Below are 17,692 nucleotides of genomic sequence, written 5' to 3'. Positions count from 1 at the left end.
ATATTTTAAAATGTTACCAAATGAATGAAAATGTAACAATTCCTTTTATTTTTGGCAAAGGGCTGCTCAACAGAGGTATACCAAGCTAAAACATGGACAAACATGATATTCCTTGAATAATGTTTAAATAAATTCATTATTATAAAGAATATTGTTGTTGTTGTTATAACTTTGAAGTACATTGTACAATGCTAATATTTCTGTCATAATTTCAAGTTAAATCAAACTTTTATTTTGACAGGTTGTAGCAGACCTGTGTATTTGACGATGTTTTTTCTCAAATAAAATTAGGGAATGTTTAAGTTTAAGCATGTTTATGTAGACGCTGAAAACACCGTTAGCGTCATGCATACTTCAGTGTGTAGTAGATAAAACACCGCCACTCAGAGACATGCAGATTATTCATATAGCAGTCTCTTTGTGCTGTAATATTCACAGACACATCATATCTACTTTTGATTTATCCATCCATCAGATTGTGTGTTTTACGTGATATTGTCGTTATTCTGTAAATTCCATGTTCACGACTGCACCGGGATTCCCTCTGCATCACGGAAATCATACGACATTAACTCATAACTTCTTATAGATGCGACGAAGAGATGGCGTCCGCGATCATGTCCATTTCACAGCATTGCTCACAAATTCATGTTTCTGTTGTTTTTCTCCCCTCTCTGTTCAGGAGTCATTTCCTAGATTCTCCCCGAGCGAGCGAGCTGATGTTGAAGGTGTCGTCTCTAGAGCGTCAGCTGGAGGCAGAGACTCAGAGCAAACGGAGAGCAGAGGAGATGAGCGTTGAACTCCAGCTGGAGATCTCTGAACTGCAGAAGAAGCTGGAAGCTCAAGCTGCACCATCAGAGGAGGAGGAGGAGAAGACCGTGTCTGAGCTGGAGGCGCTGCAGAGTCGACTACAGACGGAGGTTCAGGAGAGACAGAAAGCTGAGGAGAAAAGCTCCTCACTGGAACTGAAGCTGGCAGAGCTGGAGAAACCTTCAGAAGCTCTCCTGTGCTGTGAGATGTGTGAACAGGTACAACAACTCCTGCCTTATGTTTGAGGTGGATTTTAAACCATGGGCATTGATGGGGTTTTAAAAGTTGTTGATTAAAAATTGTGTTGTGTGTTCAGCTGAGAAAAGATCTGGAAGAGACCATTCAGCTCTGTGAGACTGTCGTATTTGAGAAAGTGAGTAAACGACATCCTTTATTTTTCTTTGGCCTGTGCTTCACGTTACAGTAGTATAATGGGTTTTGAATTAGGGTTGCAAAAAGGTGGAACATTTCCAGTAAATTTCGGAAACATTCCAGGATTTTTTTGGAATATTCCAGGGATTTTTGGAAAGTTTCCGGAAACTGACAAGAAATTTTCCACCCCTTTGCAACCCTATTTTGAACGCCATTTTTAAATTATTTTGTAAAGGATGCCATCATTGCCGAGCGAGACCTGATCAAACACTCGCTGCAGCTGGTAAACGAAGATCTGGAGAGTCTGAAGGCAGAGAAAGACTCGCTTCAGAAAGATAAAGACGCTCTGCAGAAGGACATCGACGAGAGGAAAGATGCAGATGAGTTTGAGAAACTGGAGCAGGAGAGCAAGAGAGAGTATGAGGTGACCAGAGCTTTATCGTGTGTGCAAAGTGCAGTTTAACACATGCAAGACTATTATTTACTTGTTTTCTTGCTTCCACTGATAATCCGTGTCTGACAGCTCATAATAAGCTGTTTTAATTTCTCTCCACACAGAGAGAGTTGGAGTCTGAAAACTCCAAACTGCAGCAGGAGTTAAAACAGTCAGAAGACATGATCCAAAAGCTGCAGGTCCATTTCAACTTTCATGTAGCTGCTCTTAAAGCCCAGACTTGTGTAAATGTGAGATGATCTCACTGTCGTTGTCCATAGGCTGAGCTGGCGACGGTTTCATCGGAGCTTCAGAAGAAGACCGACCTGACCACCGAGCTGCAGAGTTTTGTACGTTACTGGTTGTGTAATGTGGGATTTCAGTGTCTGATGCTGATACCTGCAGAGAATGTTTGGCAATGGGAACTTATTTATGCAATATTTATCATTTGCTCAAGATACAAGGGGAGCTCACGCTTGTAAACCAGTCGTTTAGATGTGGATCTATGTGTCCCTGCAGCACAAAAGCAGTGTTGAGTCGCTGGGGGATATTTGTAGCAATAGCCAACAATACATTGTATGGGTCACAATTATACATTTCTCTTTTATGCCAAAAATCATTAGGATATTAAGTAAAGATCATGTTCCATGAAGATATTTTGTATGTTTCCTACCGTAAATATATCAAAACTTAATGTTTGATTAGTAATATGCATTGCTAAGAACTTCATTTGAACAACTTTAAAGATGATTTTCTCAATATTTAGATTTTTTTGCACCCTCAGATTCCAGATTTGCAAATATTGTCCGATCCTAACAAACCATACATCAATGGAAAGATTATTTATTCAGCTTTCAGATGATGCATACATCTCAACTTCACAAAATTGACCCTTATGACTGGTTTTGTGCTCCAGGGTCACATACGCAGATATTTAGTTAAATTATCATGGTTTCTAGGAAAAAGTAACTCCGCTCTCCTGTAGCTACAGATTGTTTGTGCTCTATTGTGTTCTGCAGAGTGACAAGAATCTTGTCCAGGAAGTGACACGTCTACGGCGCTCTCTTGATGATGCTGAGTGTCTCAGTTTGGAGACCAAGAGAGAATGGGCCTTCCTGCGGAGCGAGAACATCTCACTAAAAGAGAGAGATGTGAGTAGAGGAGAGATGAGGGAGAGATCAGGGTGTGTGTGGCGTTTACGTGACTCTGTGTTTCACTCAGGCAAACCTGACTACAGACCATGAGAAGATGGAAGCTGTGGTGAAGATGATTCAGGACAAGCTAGAACAAGAGAAGTCTCGCTTCAAGAAGATGCAAACGGATCTTCAAAAAGAACTGATGGGCGCCTTCGATGAGAACACCAAATTGACCGCTGTGCTGGACGGCAAAGTGCCGAAAAGTAGGTGGAGAACGTACAGAAGGGACTTCATGATCCGTGACTGCATATGCTCTCTAAAGTCATGCTTCTGGTTGAATTGTGAACACATCACGACGATCATTAAATGTTTGAAATGCTGACGTTTCAGGCGAACTGAACCAGATAGTTTCCTCGCAAATGAAAATTCTTAATTCTTTAATTTTTAATGTCGTTCTGACTTTTGTTAATCTTTAGAACAAAGATGTTGTTTTTTTTTATTATAAAGATTCAAATTTTTTGTCCATTAATTGAAAGATTAATTTTCAAGCTTTAAAATGCTCGTAAAGACATTGTAAAAGTAATGTATATGAATCGAGCTGCTTAATCCAAGTCTTCTGAAAAGATGCTCGTTTTGTGATGAACGGGTTTAATTTAGGCTTATAAAGCGGAGAGTTCCGGTGCTTGACTCTGATTGGCTGAGCCGCGTTCGAAGCTGTTGTAAATGACGCTACAAAGTAACACACACCTTTGTTTACGTTTGTGTGTTGCTCGGCAACCACTTTGTAGCAACCACAACTGTTTCTGAGGAGCTACATTGTTTGGTGGAAGAATACTGTGTTTATTAATATCAATAAATTATAAATTCACTGTAAACCACGGCTTCACAGGGATTATAGCTTTATTTTATTTTAGGGGCAACTGTTCCATTTAAGGTTTAATCAGCTGGTTGCCAGAAGTGTTTCAGTTATTGTAATCTTATGTAATATATCAAATTGATGTTTCCTCTTCACAGATCTGACTGATAATCTCGTGTTGGAGAAAACGGTGTGTGACTTGCGTAAGGAGCTTGATCAGAGTCACGAGACGGAGCGACGTCTGCAGAGTAAGATGGAGGAGTTCGAGACCCTTTCTGTTAAAGCGGATGAATTACAGCGACAGGTTAGAGGAACTGCATCACATCGTCTTTGCTAGCGTTCTTTGTTTTTGTGTCTGCATGACTAAATCTAATCCATTATGGTTTCTCAGGTGTGCGGTCTGTCAGAAGAGCTGCGTTCTGTTGGAGAGGAGAGAGACGCTTTGAGATCTGCTCAGTCCAGTTTGAGTGAAGCTCATCAGAGACTGAAAGAAGCTCAGGATCAGCTTCTGAAGATGGAGAGCGATCTGGTTGAGGCTCAGCTGAAGGAAGCAGAACTGACCCAGCAGCTCACAGAGACATCAGAACGTCTCCAGAACCTCCAGACGGATCTCCAGCACGTCACGCAGGAGAACTGCACACGTCTCGCGTCATTAGAGGAGGCCACACAGAAGGTGCGCTCACACCTCACTCGTACACACAGTCCCACTAACCACCAGCTTTACCAGTGATTCAACACTGCTTTTACCGTCAGTCGCTGCAGTTGAGCGCAGAGCTGGAGTCTGTCCGCGCCGAGAGAGATGTGCTTCTGTCTGAGAAGATGAGGGAAGTTCAGAGCGACCCGGATGAGACGGAGAACCTGCGACGCACCATCAGCTCAATAACTGAAGAGCGAGAGCAGCTCCAGGAGATTCTGCAGGGCCTGAGAGACCAGAGAGACCAGCTCAAGAGGGACATGGAGGAGAATGTGGAGATGGTGAGCACTCATTCCTGCACCATGATGATCTCAATCGACGTCAGACTTTTAATCCTTTGTTTTATTCACTGCAGATGATAGAGACCCAAGCAGAGCTGAGAGACGCTCAGGAGAAGGTGAAGGAACTTCAGGGAAAGCTACACCGCACAGTGTCACAGAGAGTTCAGACGGTCGAACAACAGAAGAGCTGTGAAGATGGACAGCTGGACAAACTACAAGATCAGGTGGCTGAGCTGTTTGACATGCATCATATAGTTCTACCATACCATAGATGATAGTAGTAGATGTATCCACACACCTGCTTTCAGTTATTTAAAATGCTCCGTATTAACTCTTTCCCCGCCAGCGATTTTGATGATTTTCACAAAGATTTGATGGTTTGCTGTATGAATATTTGAATATGCAATACACCAAAATAAAGATCAGAGCCTCTACATTTGTTTTCTAGCTTAAAGCATTCTTTATCAACACTTGAATATAGGTAGGTTTCATAAAAATGTGTAATTTTTAGCAAAATCAAATTTATCAGATACTACATCTGAGTAATATTCAGTACGATTATCAAAGCGTAAATCGCTTCCATCCACACCTCCAAAGCTTGCACAGACATCATGTCCCGGATCAACATTTCACTCCGTAACATTATGCAGTTTATTTATTTGCTGTCTATTGGTGTTATTTTTCATATGCATCTGTTTACATAAGAGACGGCTCGTTTCTCCGTCCTGTTCACGTGTGTTTTTGTTCGGGAGGTTTTGTACTCGTTCAGAAGATGTGTAACAGCGCCCCCGAGTGTATAACAGTGAAAACACGGAAAGCCGTAAAAACTTGTCTTTGGCGGGGAAAGAGTTAAAGTGTTGTTTATTTGCAGATAAAGCAGTTAACAGAAGAGCTCAGTGCTGTTGTTGGTGAGAAGCAGCGTCTGCTGTCTGAGAGATCGGATCATCGTGAGCAGTCAGACGTCTCATCTTTAACAGAAGAGAGAGGTCTGCTTCAGGAGAGACTACAGCAGCTGGAGAGGGACAATTTTCAGATGAAAACACATCTGGAAGAGAAACATGAGATGGTGAGAAGAGTAATCATCACTCTCTAAACTCTCATTCAGACAGGTCAAGCTTCAAACAAAACCACAGGAATCATTTATTTCACTGTATTTTACCGTCATGTATCCTTTTTTGTTTGTTTAATTCTCATCGTCACTGATTCTCATTAGGTACTGGTGACTTTAATACTCAAGAAGAAATTTGTGTATTTTAGTACAGCACAAATATAAAAAAAATGTAAATGGGTGAAAGACATTAAGATGTCCGCATCAAAAGAAATGAACAAAAGTGATTGTCGATAGAAAGCACATTAAATGTAAGTAAAGTGTACTTTTAAGATTTCAGATAAGTTTTTGGAGGATACAATGTTACAGTTTGGTTGAAATAATGTTACATTGTCATTCAGTGTAACACAATATTTATGTAAAAATTCAAACATGCTTATTCTGACGCGTACATGTTAAAATATATAAAAGAATAAGTGAGCATATTACATTTGATTGTTTTAAATTAGTAAAAAATTATTACTGACAAATGGGCAAAAGCTAGGATAGAGGCACATTTTAGAAATGTAAAATATATTTAAAAAAAAACAACTAATTAGTATTCAGGGTGAAAGTAATTAGTCGTTTAATGCGTCATAAATTGATGTTTGTGTGTTGTAAATATGCCTGACAAGATTGTTACACCGAATGATATTTTAGTGGCTCTCTTCTGAAAATCAGGGGAAAATGTATTTATTTTTTGCTCAGAAACACGAAATTGCAATTAAATTAAACATTTTGTCAACGTACAAAAAAAAACAACAATTTAAAGCAGTATTACACTTATTGTTTTTATGCTTCATCCCTTTTTCGTCTTTGACCCAAATGCAAAAAATGCTTAATTTAAACAGTTTAATTTGTTTTTGCATTGTATAAGCATGAAAATATGAGAAGATTTGTGATGGTTATTTGTTTTTGTGTGCTTGGGTGAACTGTGACCTGGGGGCTGTTTCATAAAACACAAGTCAGGCTTATTTCAGTTATTCTGACTTATTTTGAACCAAATCAACTGACAATAAGTCAGACTAACTGAAATAAGCCTGACTTGTTTTTATGAAACAGCCCCTGGACATTCATAGCAGGCTGATTAAACACAAACTGATCTAATAATCAAACCAAGAGCAACTATTTGAACTTGTATTCTGCAGATCCAGACACTAAAGGAAGAGCTTGAGACTTTATTAGAGCAGAAAACCCAGCTGAACTTGAACCTTCAAGAGACATCTCAACAGGTGGGACAGATCACGCTATATGTGGCGAATTTTTTAAAGTGGCATTTATCGGTTTTCGCAAATGAACTCTTCACTTGCTGTTTCTCAGGTGTGCGGTCTGTCAGAAGAGCTGCGTTCTGTTGGAGAGGAGAGAGACGCTTTGAGATCTGCTCAGTCCAGTTTGAGTGAAGCTCATCAGAGACTGAAAGAAGCTCAGGATCAGCTTCTGAAGATGGAGAGCGATCTGGTTGAGGCTCAGCTGAAGGAAGCAGAACTGACCCAGCAGCTCACAGAGACATCAGAACGTCTCCAGAACCTCCAGACGGATCTCCAGCACGTCACGCAGGAGAACTGCACACGTCTCGCGTCATTAGAGGAGGCCACACAGAAGGTGCGCTCACACCTCACTCGTACACACAGTCCCACTAACCACCAGCTTTACCAGTGATTCAACACTGCTTTTACCGTCAGTCGCTGCAGTTGAGCGCAGAGCTGGAGTCTGTCCGCGCCGAGAGAGATGTGCTTCTGTCTGAGAAGATGAGGGAAGTTCAGAGCGACCCGGATGAGACGGAGAACCTGCGACGCACCATCAGCTCAATAACTGAAGAGCGAGAGCAGCTCCAGGAGATTCTGCAGGGCCTGAGAGACCAGAGAGACCAGCTCAAGAGGGACCTTGAAGACACTAATGGAATGGTAAATGCTGAGTTTTATATTAGTATATAAATGATAAACTGAGCTGAGTGTCTTTTATAGGATGTGAAGAGTTCATTTGCAAAAAACGATAAACGCCACGTTTTTTTGCAAATTAACTCTTCAAGTGTTGTCTCAGCTCATGCAGGTCCAGCAGGAACGCAGCGGCTCACACACAGTCACACAGCATGATGAACTCCTCCAGCAGGTAATCGGAGACCTTCACACGCTCTTGCTTTGGAGCACGTGTGATATTGATGATCATGGTTTTTATGGAGCGCATTCTCTCACAGATGCAGCGGCTTAAAGAGGAGCTGGACGCTGTGAGTCAGGAGAAGAACCAGTTAAAATCTGATCTACAGGAGAATGTGGAAATGGTGAGATGGGAATGACATGAGCACATGCTGTTTTTGGTATTCTTTTATAATTTCATCTTTTAAAAATGATAAACACTACCAGAAGTTTGGGGTCAGTAAGATATTTTGTGTTTGAAAGAGGTCTCTTCTGCTCACCAAGGCTGCATTTTAGGGATGCACCGATATGAAAATTTTGGCCGATACCGATAACCGATTGCTGCAAACGAACAGCGCTCATCTGAAGTGTCTCTGAAGGAAATAATGCATTATTTATCGGCTTTAAGATATCGGCCAAATTTTCTTATCAGGCCGATACCGATAACAGAAAAAATGAGCCGATATGGGCCGATACCGATATGGTGGCCGATATATCGTGCATCCCTACTGCATTTATTTGATCAAAAAGTGAAAAATGTGATGTGTTTTCTGTAAGTATGTTAGTGTAATTTAATTCTGTGATCAAAGCTGAATTTATTTGATCAAAAATACAGTAAAAATTGTAAAAATTATAATAATGTGAAACAGCTGTTTTCTCTGTGAATCTCTGTTAAAGTGTAATGTATTTCTGTGATGCGCAGCTGTATTTTCAGCATCATTCCTCCAGTCTTCAGTGTCACATGATCTTCAGAAATCAGTATAATATGCTGATCTGCTGCTCGAGAAACATTTCTGATTATTATCAATGTTGAAAACAGTCGTGCTGCACAATATTTTTGTTGAAACTGATTCACAGATGAACAAAGTTCAGAAGAACAGCGTTTATTTTAAATGGAAATTTTTGTAACGTTATAAATGTCTTTACTGTCACTTTTTATCAATGCAGTGCGACCTTCATGAATAAGTGTTAATTTCATTAAATATATATATATATATTACTGATCTCAAACTTTTGAACTGGTTTTTTATAAGTTGAACTATGTACACTGGACACTATTGGCATGTTTCTGATGTAATGAGGGTCATGAAATATTTAATTATTTTTTTAGCTTGCAATTGTGACTTCAGAATAGCCCTTTATTAAGTGTCTTGTTAAAAATCATTTTTTTCCCCCCCCAAATGCAGATGATTGAAAATCAAGAGGAGCTGAGAGGAGCTCTTGAGAAGGTGAAAAGTCTTCAGCACACTGTACAAGAACTGGAGTCTCAGCGAGCGCTCATGCAGTCGAAGGACTCTGAAAACACTTCACAGGTAGATCGTGTCAGGGATTTATAAGGGCTGTTATTTAAGCAAGAGTCACAATTCTGGAAACAACAATGATTATCCAACTACTTGTTGAATTCATTGACTGCGAGTCAGGAAATACAAACGGTTTCTGCTGTTTGACCTCCACAGATAAAGCAGCTGAGAGAGGAGTTGGAGAGTGTGTGCTGTGAGCGAGAGCGTCTGCTGTCTGAACGCTCCATGAACACACTCCGTGACACCGAGATGATGGAGCAGATGAAGGCCAGCATCAGCTGTCTGACGGAGGAGCGAGACCAGCTCCGGCAGAGCCTCAGAGACGAGGTGGAGCAGCTGAGGACAGAGCAGCAGACGGTAAAAAAAGCCAGTATTCTGGGCTGCGCTCAGCCTTTATCACATCCTACCACAGAAAATAGATTTACAGTCACATTATACTTGCAATGGAAGTCCAGCACTGCAAATAATCATCTGTGTCCCTGCAGCACAAAAGCAGTGTTGAGTCGCTGGGGGATATTTGTAGCAATAGCCAACAATACATTGTATGGGTCACAATTACTGCTCACCGAGCCTGCATTTATTTGATCCAAAATACAGCAAAAGCAGTAAAATTGTGAAATATTTTTACTATTTAAAATATCTGCTTTCTATGTGAATCTCTGTTAAACTGTAATGTATTTCTGTGATGCGCAGCTGTATTTTCAGCATCATTCCTCCAGTCTTCAGTGTCACATGATCTTCAGAAATCAGTATAATATGCTGATCTGCTGCTCGAGAAACATTTCTGATTATTATCAATGTTGAAAACAGTCGTGCTGCACAATATTTTTGTTGAAACTGATTCACAGATGAACAAAGTTCAGAAGAACAGCGTTTATTTTAAATGGAAATTTTTGTAACGTTATAAATGTCTTTACTGTCACTTTTTATCAATGCAGTGCGACCTTCATGAATAAGTGTTAATTTCATTAAATATATATATATATATTACTGATCTCAAACTTTTGAACTGGTTTTTTATAAGTTGAACTATGTACACTGGACACTATTGGCATGTTTCTGATGTAATGAGGGTCATGAAATATTTAATTATTTTTTTAGCTTGCAATTGTGACTTCAGAATAGCCCTTTATTAAGTGTCTTGTTAAAAATCATTTTTTTCCCCCCCCAAATGCAGATGATTGAAAATCAAGAGGAGCTGAGAGGAGCTCTTGAGAAGGTGAAAAGACATCAATGGAAAGATTATTTATTCAGCTTTCAGATGATGCATACATCTCAATTTTAAAAAAGTGACACTTAAGACTGGCTTTGTGCTCCAGGGTCACATTTTAAAATATCCAGCTATTACGCTTGTGGAAGTATAGCTCAGTGTTTCCTATACACTGATTTATTTGTCGCTGCTCGCCGCAATATTATGATTTTCCAAAAGGCTTTGACTTCGTTGAATAAACTGAGCACTGCACATTTAAAAATCAAAAACCGGTGTGGGTGTTTTTATATCACTGTATTTCAGAAGGAAACCGACTTTCTTCAGAAAAGTTTTGATGTTATTTTCTTGCATGTAATATCTGATAAAGCAGCTTTGTGTACAGCGTTACCGGGGAAACCGCTATCTCTCCCGCTCCAAAAGCGCCTCCTGCTGGCAGAAAATGATTTTGCATAATATATATATACAGTGGGGCAAATAAGTATTTGATACACTGCCAATTTTTCAAGTTTCCATGTTGCCCAGCGACAGCCCCAAAACCTGAAAGATCTGGAGAACACCTGTATGGAGGAGTGGGCCAAAATCCCTCCTGCAATGTGTGCAAACCTGGTCAAGAACTACAGGAAGCGTCTGACCTCTGTAATTGTAAACAAAGGTTTCTGTACCAAATATTAAGTTCTATTTTTCTATTGTATCAAATACTTATTTCATGCAATAAAATGGAAATGGTGTGATTTTCTGGATTTTTTTTATTTATTCCGTCTCTCACAGTTGAGGTGTACCTACGATGAAAATTACAGATCTCTCCATTCTTTGTAAGTGGGAAAACTTGAAAAATCGGCAGTGTATCAAATACTTATTTGCCCCACTGTATATATATAATGGGGCGGGGGAATAGAGTGCAAGGCTGTGGGAAACACTAGTTAGTTAGTTAGTATATGCTACACAGTAAAGTCTGTAAAACAGAGCACAATGTACAAAATTACAGATCTCTCCATTCTTTGTAAGTGGGAAAACTTGAAAAATCGGCAGTGTATCAAATACTTATTTGCCCCACTGTATATATAGGGGCGGGGGAATAGAGTGTAAGGCTGTGGGAAACACAAGTTAGTTAGTATATGCTACACAGTGAAGTCTGTAAAACAGAGCACAATGTACTGTGTTAATCTGAAGGAATTTTCTGTATTGATTTTTCAGTAAAAAAAAAAAAGTATTTAAAATTACGCTTTGTGTTTTCAGGCTACAACTTTAATAATCTGAATGCAGCGCGGGTGTTTTTATATGAATATATCTTTGAAAAGAACCGACCGCCTTCAGAAAAGCTTCAATGTCATTTTCATTTCGTCTTGCCTGATAAAGTAGCATTTGTGAATGCAGTGCTTGTTTAATAACAGCCGTTACCGGGGAAACTGCTATTTCTGCACTCCAAAAAGCGCCTCCTGTTGGCAGAGAATGAATTTGCATTTTCAATCAGCCGCCTGCTGTTAAATATGTATGTACAGGTGCATCTCAAAAATAGAAAATCGTGAAAAGTTCTTTTTCACTTTTTGAAAAAACAAACAAAACTTTCATGTATTCGATGATCGTCTTCTGGACCATTGCCAAGTCAGCAGTCTTCCCCATTATTGTGTTTTCAAAGAACAAGAGATACCCGGAACTTATACTGTAGGGATGGTCATCTAATGAAACTCAGATGTAAATATTCTAATATTTTAAGATACTGGATTTTTCATGAGCTATAAGCTCTAATCATCAAAATTAAAACAAAAACAACTTTTGAAATGTTTTGCTTTACATGTAATGAATCTAGAATATATGAAAGTTTCACTTTTTGAAATGAGTTATCCTCTCTGGCTTCCGTGTTTTAATGAAGTGTTCCCTTCATCCAGATGGTCCAGTTGAGGTCAGAGCTAGAGTCCGTTTGTGCCGAGAGAGACCGTGTGTGGTCTGAAAGAGCCGGAGACATGCAGGAGATGAGCGCCGTGACCGAGGAGCGAGATCAGCTCCTGGAGACTCTACAGCGGCTCACAGACGAGAGCGAGCAGCTCAAGAGAGACCAGACGGTGAGACGCTTTTCAGTGTGGTTCATCTCTGTTCACATGTACATGACAGTCCTCTAGCGATGTAACGATATTATCGTGGTCACATGACGATATGAAACGATAGGTCTTCCTAAAAGTCTAGTTTTTAAAATATATTTAAACTTCTTATTCTAAACGACATAAAAGGTCTTTAAAGTTGTGTTTTGGGCCATTATGCTTTGGCACAGTACTGTATCCGGCAAACGAACTAAAACTGAAAGCACAATGTGCTTAATCTCTTCATTGATTCTGTTTTATATGAATTATATTTGAATTTAAAATGCATAATTTCAGTTAGGGTGAAGAAAAGCTTTTTGCTTCTCTCCTGAGGCCACAAGAGGGCGCATCATTCAAAGCATAAGATGACATGACTTCGAAAAAAGTGCTTAATGTTTATAATTAAGTTGCTTAAATGACTATAAACAAAACGGCATCATAAAGGGCGGAAAGCCAATCACACAGAGTAAATTTTTCATTTAAAAACATGAGATGCAGTGTGATGGGAAAAAAACATCCGTAAAGTCTCGATAAATGTTTTTTTTTTCATGGCTTTCTAAACATGCGGCTCTTTTGTGCGAGACGCGAGTGCAACAGTAATAGATGTCCGTCTAGAAAATGCATTCTGCGTGAACGGCTTGGTTTCGGTTTTGATGTAGATAAGATCTTCTCCGCGTTGATCTCTTTTTCCGCAATATTTTGAATGAACAACGCAGCGCCGCAGTGGCTTCAGCTGGATATGCTAACAAACACATTATAATGCAACCACACTTTCATCGCCATCGCATCTCGTGTGCTGCTGATAAGGCTGCCTCCTTAATGCACACATGAAATTCGAAGGCAACGTTTTTGCATTCGAATGTGGATTTTTATTTTAAATTCGAAAAAAAAAATTGACCGCTCTAGCACGCAGCACAAGCCTGATTTCGTGAGCTGTATGAGGTTCACACATACTCCGTTTGCAGTGTGTATGCAGTCCATGTGTGGTTCAGAAGCAGCTTTCACACAGGAGTCTGCTGCTGATCCAGGGCTGTTTACTACAAACACATGTATACATTATTCTGATTTCAAATCCAAACATTGCTACTTCAATGCTTTTTACTTTTGCATTTACTTCTAGATTTATATATTAAGTTGCTCAAGTAAGTGGCAAAACATTTAAACTTCTTACCATTGACAGAAACAGTCAGCTCTACTGCCTGTTCTTTTGCATTTAAATCTTTATTACAATCAATCCTGCGGTTCATAAAGAACTTTGTTTTCCTTCCTCCAGGAGTGCTGTCTATTATTGGTGTTGTGGTGTTCGGTGTTGGTGGTGTTCCTAAAACAGCAGTGTGAATGTAATTTAGACTGAGACAGTATATCACAAATAAAAATAGGGTTGAGTCCCCTTTAAAGTTCAGGTACAAGTCAATTCACTGACTATTTTTCTGACTTAAGTTTTCTTAGTTAAGATCATGGGTTGCAGCTCTTAATTTGAACTCATAAAGTGCATTAGATAGAATAACTTTAAAATGTACAATTTTCCTTTTTTTTCCCCCTCGAGTTCATTTGTCTTTTTTTTAATTTTTTTTATGTCGCAATAAATATAATATCGTGGACTCCATATTGTGATATTATTGTATCGTGAGATTTTGATATCGTTACATCCCTGCAGTCCTCCCATGATTCCCAGCTGGTCCAGGTGCGAGAGCAGCTCCAGACGGCCTGTGCCGAGAGAGACCGTCTGCTGTCTGAGAAGAGCAAGAGCGATCTGGAGAACACTCTTCTAGAGGAAGTGCAGAGCAGCCTGGCCTCTGTCACGGAGGAGCGAGAGCAGCTCCTGGAGATCCTGCAGGTCAACAGAGAGGAGAAGAACCAGCTGAGGAGAGACCTGGAGGACAAGGACGAGACTGTGAGGGATTTGAGTCCTCCTCCGATTAGGGGCAGTTTTGGCTTAAAAGGACAGCGCACCCAAAAATGAAAATTCTGTCATTATTTATTTACACTTTTGTTGTTCCAAACCTATGACTTTTTATTTTGTGGAACACAAGTTATTTTTTAAGAATCTTTGTAACCAAACAGTTTGGGTTCCCTTTAACCTCCATTGAATTTTTATTTATTTTTGTCCATACTATGAAAGTCAATGGAAACTGTTCCCAACATTAAAAAAAAAAAAACACAAGGTTAATAAGTAAACAATTACACAATTTCCATTTTTGATTGAACTGTCTTTTTCATCTACATTTAAAGGGGTCATATGATGCTTTTTTTAAAGATCATTATTTGGTGTAACAGAATATGTTGACATGCTTTAATGTTCAAAAAACACTATTTTTCAAATACTGTACATTATTGTAGGTCCTCTATGCCCCGCCTCTCTCAAACGCATCATATGACCCCTTTAAACATATCACATCATAATGGCCTTAATGAGCTTTCAAGTAGATTGTCACTCAGATTAGTAACTTTATTTTGCATCATAGCCAAAAATGTTTATTTTGGGTACTGCTCCATTATTTTCTTAAATCCAGGAAAGTTCCCCTGATTCATGAATCGCCCTAATGGATCATATTTTCTCTTATCAGTTGCTGCAGCTGCGAGAAGAGCTTCAGTCGTCCTCTGCAGAGAAAGAGCGGCTGCTTTCTGAGAGAACCAAAGAGCAGCAGGAGAAGCTAGCAGAGATGAAGACGGCTGAAGCTAGCATTACCGCTTTGACTCGAGAGCGAGATCGTCTGCTGGAGACGCTGCAGAGCGTGAGAGACGAGAGAGATCAGCTGGAGAAGAGCGAGATGGTAACGGAAGCATATGGCAAAAATATCATCACTGGGTGATGTTTCACTATTCTGTCATGTTGGTTTTACTATTTTGAAAGTTGTCTGAGAAGTACTGCAGAACAAATTTCAGTATTAAAAAAATAAAAAAAACATTACTAGGTTACGTATTATAAAATAAAACAAAAAAATGAATGAATGGCAGACATTTAGTCCAAAGTGGGCAGAGATTAAAGTCTTTGTCATTATGTGAACAAGCGGCAGCATATTTAGTACTGTCCTTTTAAGAGCTGCGCATCTAATATACAGGCACGCATCTGTTTTCTCCTGACTGTTCACTTTAGACGTAACCAGATGTGTTTATATGTAAACCTTGTGTGTTTTGACGATATTAGATGCTAAATCAATCAGACGCAAAAAACAACTTAGTCCAGTAATCAGGTGCTGTTTGACAGGCTTTTAGTGCGCGCGCTTCAGGAAAAAGCACACGTCACACTGCAAGAAATATTTTATTCCTTAGTATTTGTCTTGTTTTCTAGTATGAATATCTAAAAATTCTTGAATCAGGATGCATTTATTTGACAAGTAAAACGACTTGTTTTCTGAAAATATGATCCAAATTTTGTTAGTTTTTGCTTAAAACAAGTAAAAGAAATCTGCTAGTGGGGTAAGAAAAATACTCTTTTAATTCAAAGGCTAAACAAGATTATTTTTACCCCACTGGCAGATATTTTTTACTTGTTTTAAGCAAAAACTAACAAAATTTGGATCATATTTTCAGAAAACAAGACATAATATCTCAAGTCGTTTTACTTGTCAAGTAAATGCATCTTATTATTTTTGTCTTGTTTTCTTGTATAAATATCTAAGGAAGAAAATCTTCTTTTGCAGTGCAGAACCGAACGTGAATGAAATGTGTAACCGGCAAGGCTTTAAAGCAGATGCAAATGTACTTTTGTGATTGTGAATAAGTGCAGTGTAACTCTACCGCAGAGTTAACACTTGATGTGAATGTACAGTAAATTGAGGCGGCGGCATCAGAACTGATAGACTGTGCGCTGTAGCACGATACTACGATATTTCTTCAAAAGCAGATTGTGGAGACATTTTAATCATCCATGATCAAAAATGGTCATATTGCACTCCATCAGCTCCTGTGCTGCCGAGTGTGATCCGTAAGCAGAACGTTTCTCCGCTGCTTCACAGATGCTGCAGTCAGTTTGTGTCGAGAGAGACCGTCTGATGACGGAGAGAGACGCTGCGTGCCACCAGTCCAGCATGACGTCTCTGAGCGAAGGAGGAGACCTTCAGGAGATCCTGCAGGGTGTTCGAGAGGTAACCGCACACACCCGTGTGCCTTTCTGAATGAATGAAGAGGTTAAGAGTTGGTTAACTCCTTCATATCTCTCTCTCTCTCTTTCTCTTCAGCTGATCCAGGTCCAAGGAGAGCTCAAACAGAAGAAACCCACAGAGAAACAGAAAGCTCAACTTGAGCAGGTACATAACACTGTGTGCAATCATTTAATGCAAGAGAGCACACAGTGCATACAGAGTTTCTGCAGCTCTTAATTTTAATTCCCGCTTTCACAAATGTGACCCTGAACCACAAAACCAGTCATAAGGGTCCATTTTTTTTAAATTTGTGAATACATTGTATGGGTCAAAATTACAGATTTTTCTTTTATGCCAAAAATCATTAGGATATTAAGTATCATGTTCCATGAAGATATTTAGTAAATCTCCTACCGTAAATATATCAAAACTTAATGTTTGATTAGTAATATGCATTGCTAAGAACTTCATTTGGACAACTTTAAAGATGATTTTCTCAATATTTAGATTTTTTTGCACCCTCAGATTCCAGATTTTCAGATATTGTCCGATCCTAACAAACCATACATCAATGGAAAAATTGACACTTAAGACTGGTTTTGTGCTCCAGGGCCACATATTGTGAAAGTCAATGGGAATGGAAACTGTTGGTTACCAGCATTCTTCAAAACATCTGCAAGAATTGTTAACGGAATAAAAAATGGAAGCAGAACCATTAATTTCAATGTGGTTTTCATCTCTTTGTGATCTTGTCCAGATTCAAGCTCTCACTGAGGAGATGGCGTCTCTGAGGAATCAGAGGGTGGTGCTCAGGAAAGAGCTTCAGGAGGCAGCTGCGACTGTGAGGCTTGTCATCACATGAATAATGTCACCTGAGCTCCACACTACACCTCACTGACTGTTTATACTTTCTCGCAGTCTAAAATGTATCAGGATTTACTGCACGTTACTAAGGAGGAGCTGAAGCAACAGCAGAAAGAGAACGCAGAACTGATGGAGCAGAGTGCTTCGAAAGAGTCTCAGCTTCAGCAGCAGGTGAGTGCTGTTAGATGGGGATGTAACGATTAACCGCGAGCCGGCTGAAAATCGATTTAAATATGTGACTATTCAAATCGGTTGAGATGCTAAACAAATCGCGATTCAATTAGGGGTAGGAGTTTATATGAATGTATGTCTGAGGGGAACTGACTGTCTTTAGAAAAGTTTAGATGGTATTTTTT

The 17,692-nt window shown here is 39.5% G+C and overlaps 1 protein-coding gene across 1 annotated transcript in view; it reads left to right on the top strand.

Annotated features, from left to right (window-relative positions):
- LOC107573438 (centromere-associated protein E-like) overlaps positions 1–17,692 on the top strand; it is a 32,502-nt gene that overhangs the window by 7,892 nt on the left and 6,918 nt on the right. The window contains exons 16-41 of the mRNA XM_016259873.1: positions 683–1,028; positions 1,127–1,183; positions 1,418–1,606; positions 1,741–1,815; positions 1,897–1,965; positions 2,635–2,766; positions 2,837–3,014; positions 3,766–3,911; positions 3,999–4,280; positions 4,361–4,582; positions 4,657–4,806; positions 5,454–5,648; positions 6,818–6,901; positions 6,990–7,271; positions 7,352–7,573; positions 7,710–7,778; positions 7,864–7,947; positions 8,989–9,114; positions 9,259–9,459; positions 12,199–12,372; positions 14,045–14,281; positions 14,955–15,161; positions 16,347–16,475; positions 16,569–16,637; positions 17,230–17,313; positions 17,391–17,507. Coding sequence (XP_016115359.1) covers positions 683–1,028; positions 1,127–1,183; positions 1,418–1,606; positions 1,741–1,815; positions 1,897–1,965; positions 2,635–2,766; positions 2,837–3,014; positions 3,766–3,911; positions 3,999–4,280; positions 4,361–4,582; positions 4,657–4,806; positions 5,454–5,648; positions 6,818–6,901; positions 6,990–7,271; positions 7,352–7,573; positions 7,710–7,778; positions 7,864–7,947; positions 8,989–9,114; positions 9,259–9,459; positions 12,199–12,372; positions 14,045–14,281; positions 14,955–15,161; positions 16,347–16,475; positions 16,569–16,637; positions 17,230–17,313; positions 17,391–17,507 — 4,126 coding nt within the window. The remainder of the gene's footprint in view (positions 1–682; positions 1,029–1,126; positions 1,184–1,417; positions 1,607–1,740; positions 1,816–1,896; positions 1,966–2,634; positions 2,767–2,836; positions 3,015–3,765; positions 3,912–3,998; positions 4,281–4,360; positions 4,583–4,656; positions 4,807–5,453; positions 5,649–6,817; positions 6,902–6,989; positions 7,272–7,351; positions 7,574–7,709; positions 7,779–7,863; positions 7,948–8,988; positions 9,115–9,258; positions 9,460–12,198; positions 12,373–14,044; positions 14,282–14,954; positions 15,162–16,346; positions 16,476–16,568; positions 16,638–17,229; positions 17,314–17,390; positions 17,508–17,692) is intronic.

The sequence above is a fragment of the Sinocyclocheilus grahami genome, unplaced genomic scaffold (genome assembly GCF_001515645.1).
Source record: "Sinocyclocheilus grahami isolate Dianchi unplaced genomic scaffold, SAMN03320097.WGS_v1.1 scaffold1943.1, whole genome shotgun sequence".
Taxonomy (NCBI): domain Eukaryota; kingdom Metazoa; phylum Chordata; class Actinopteri; order Cypriniformes; family Cyprinidae; genus Sinocyclocheilus; species Sinocyclocheilus grahami.
This window is presented reverse-complemented; position numbering and strand designations above follow the sequence as displayed.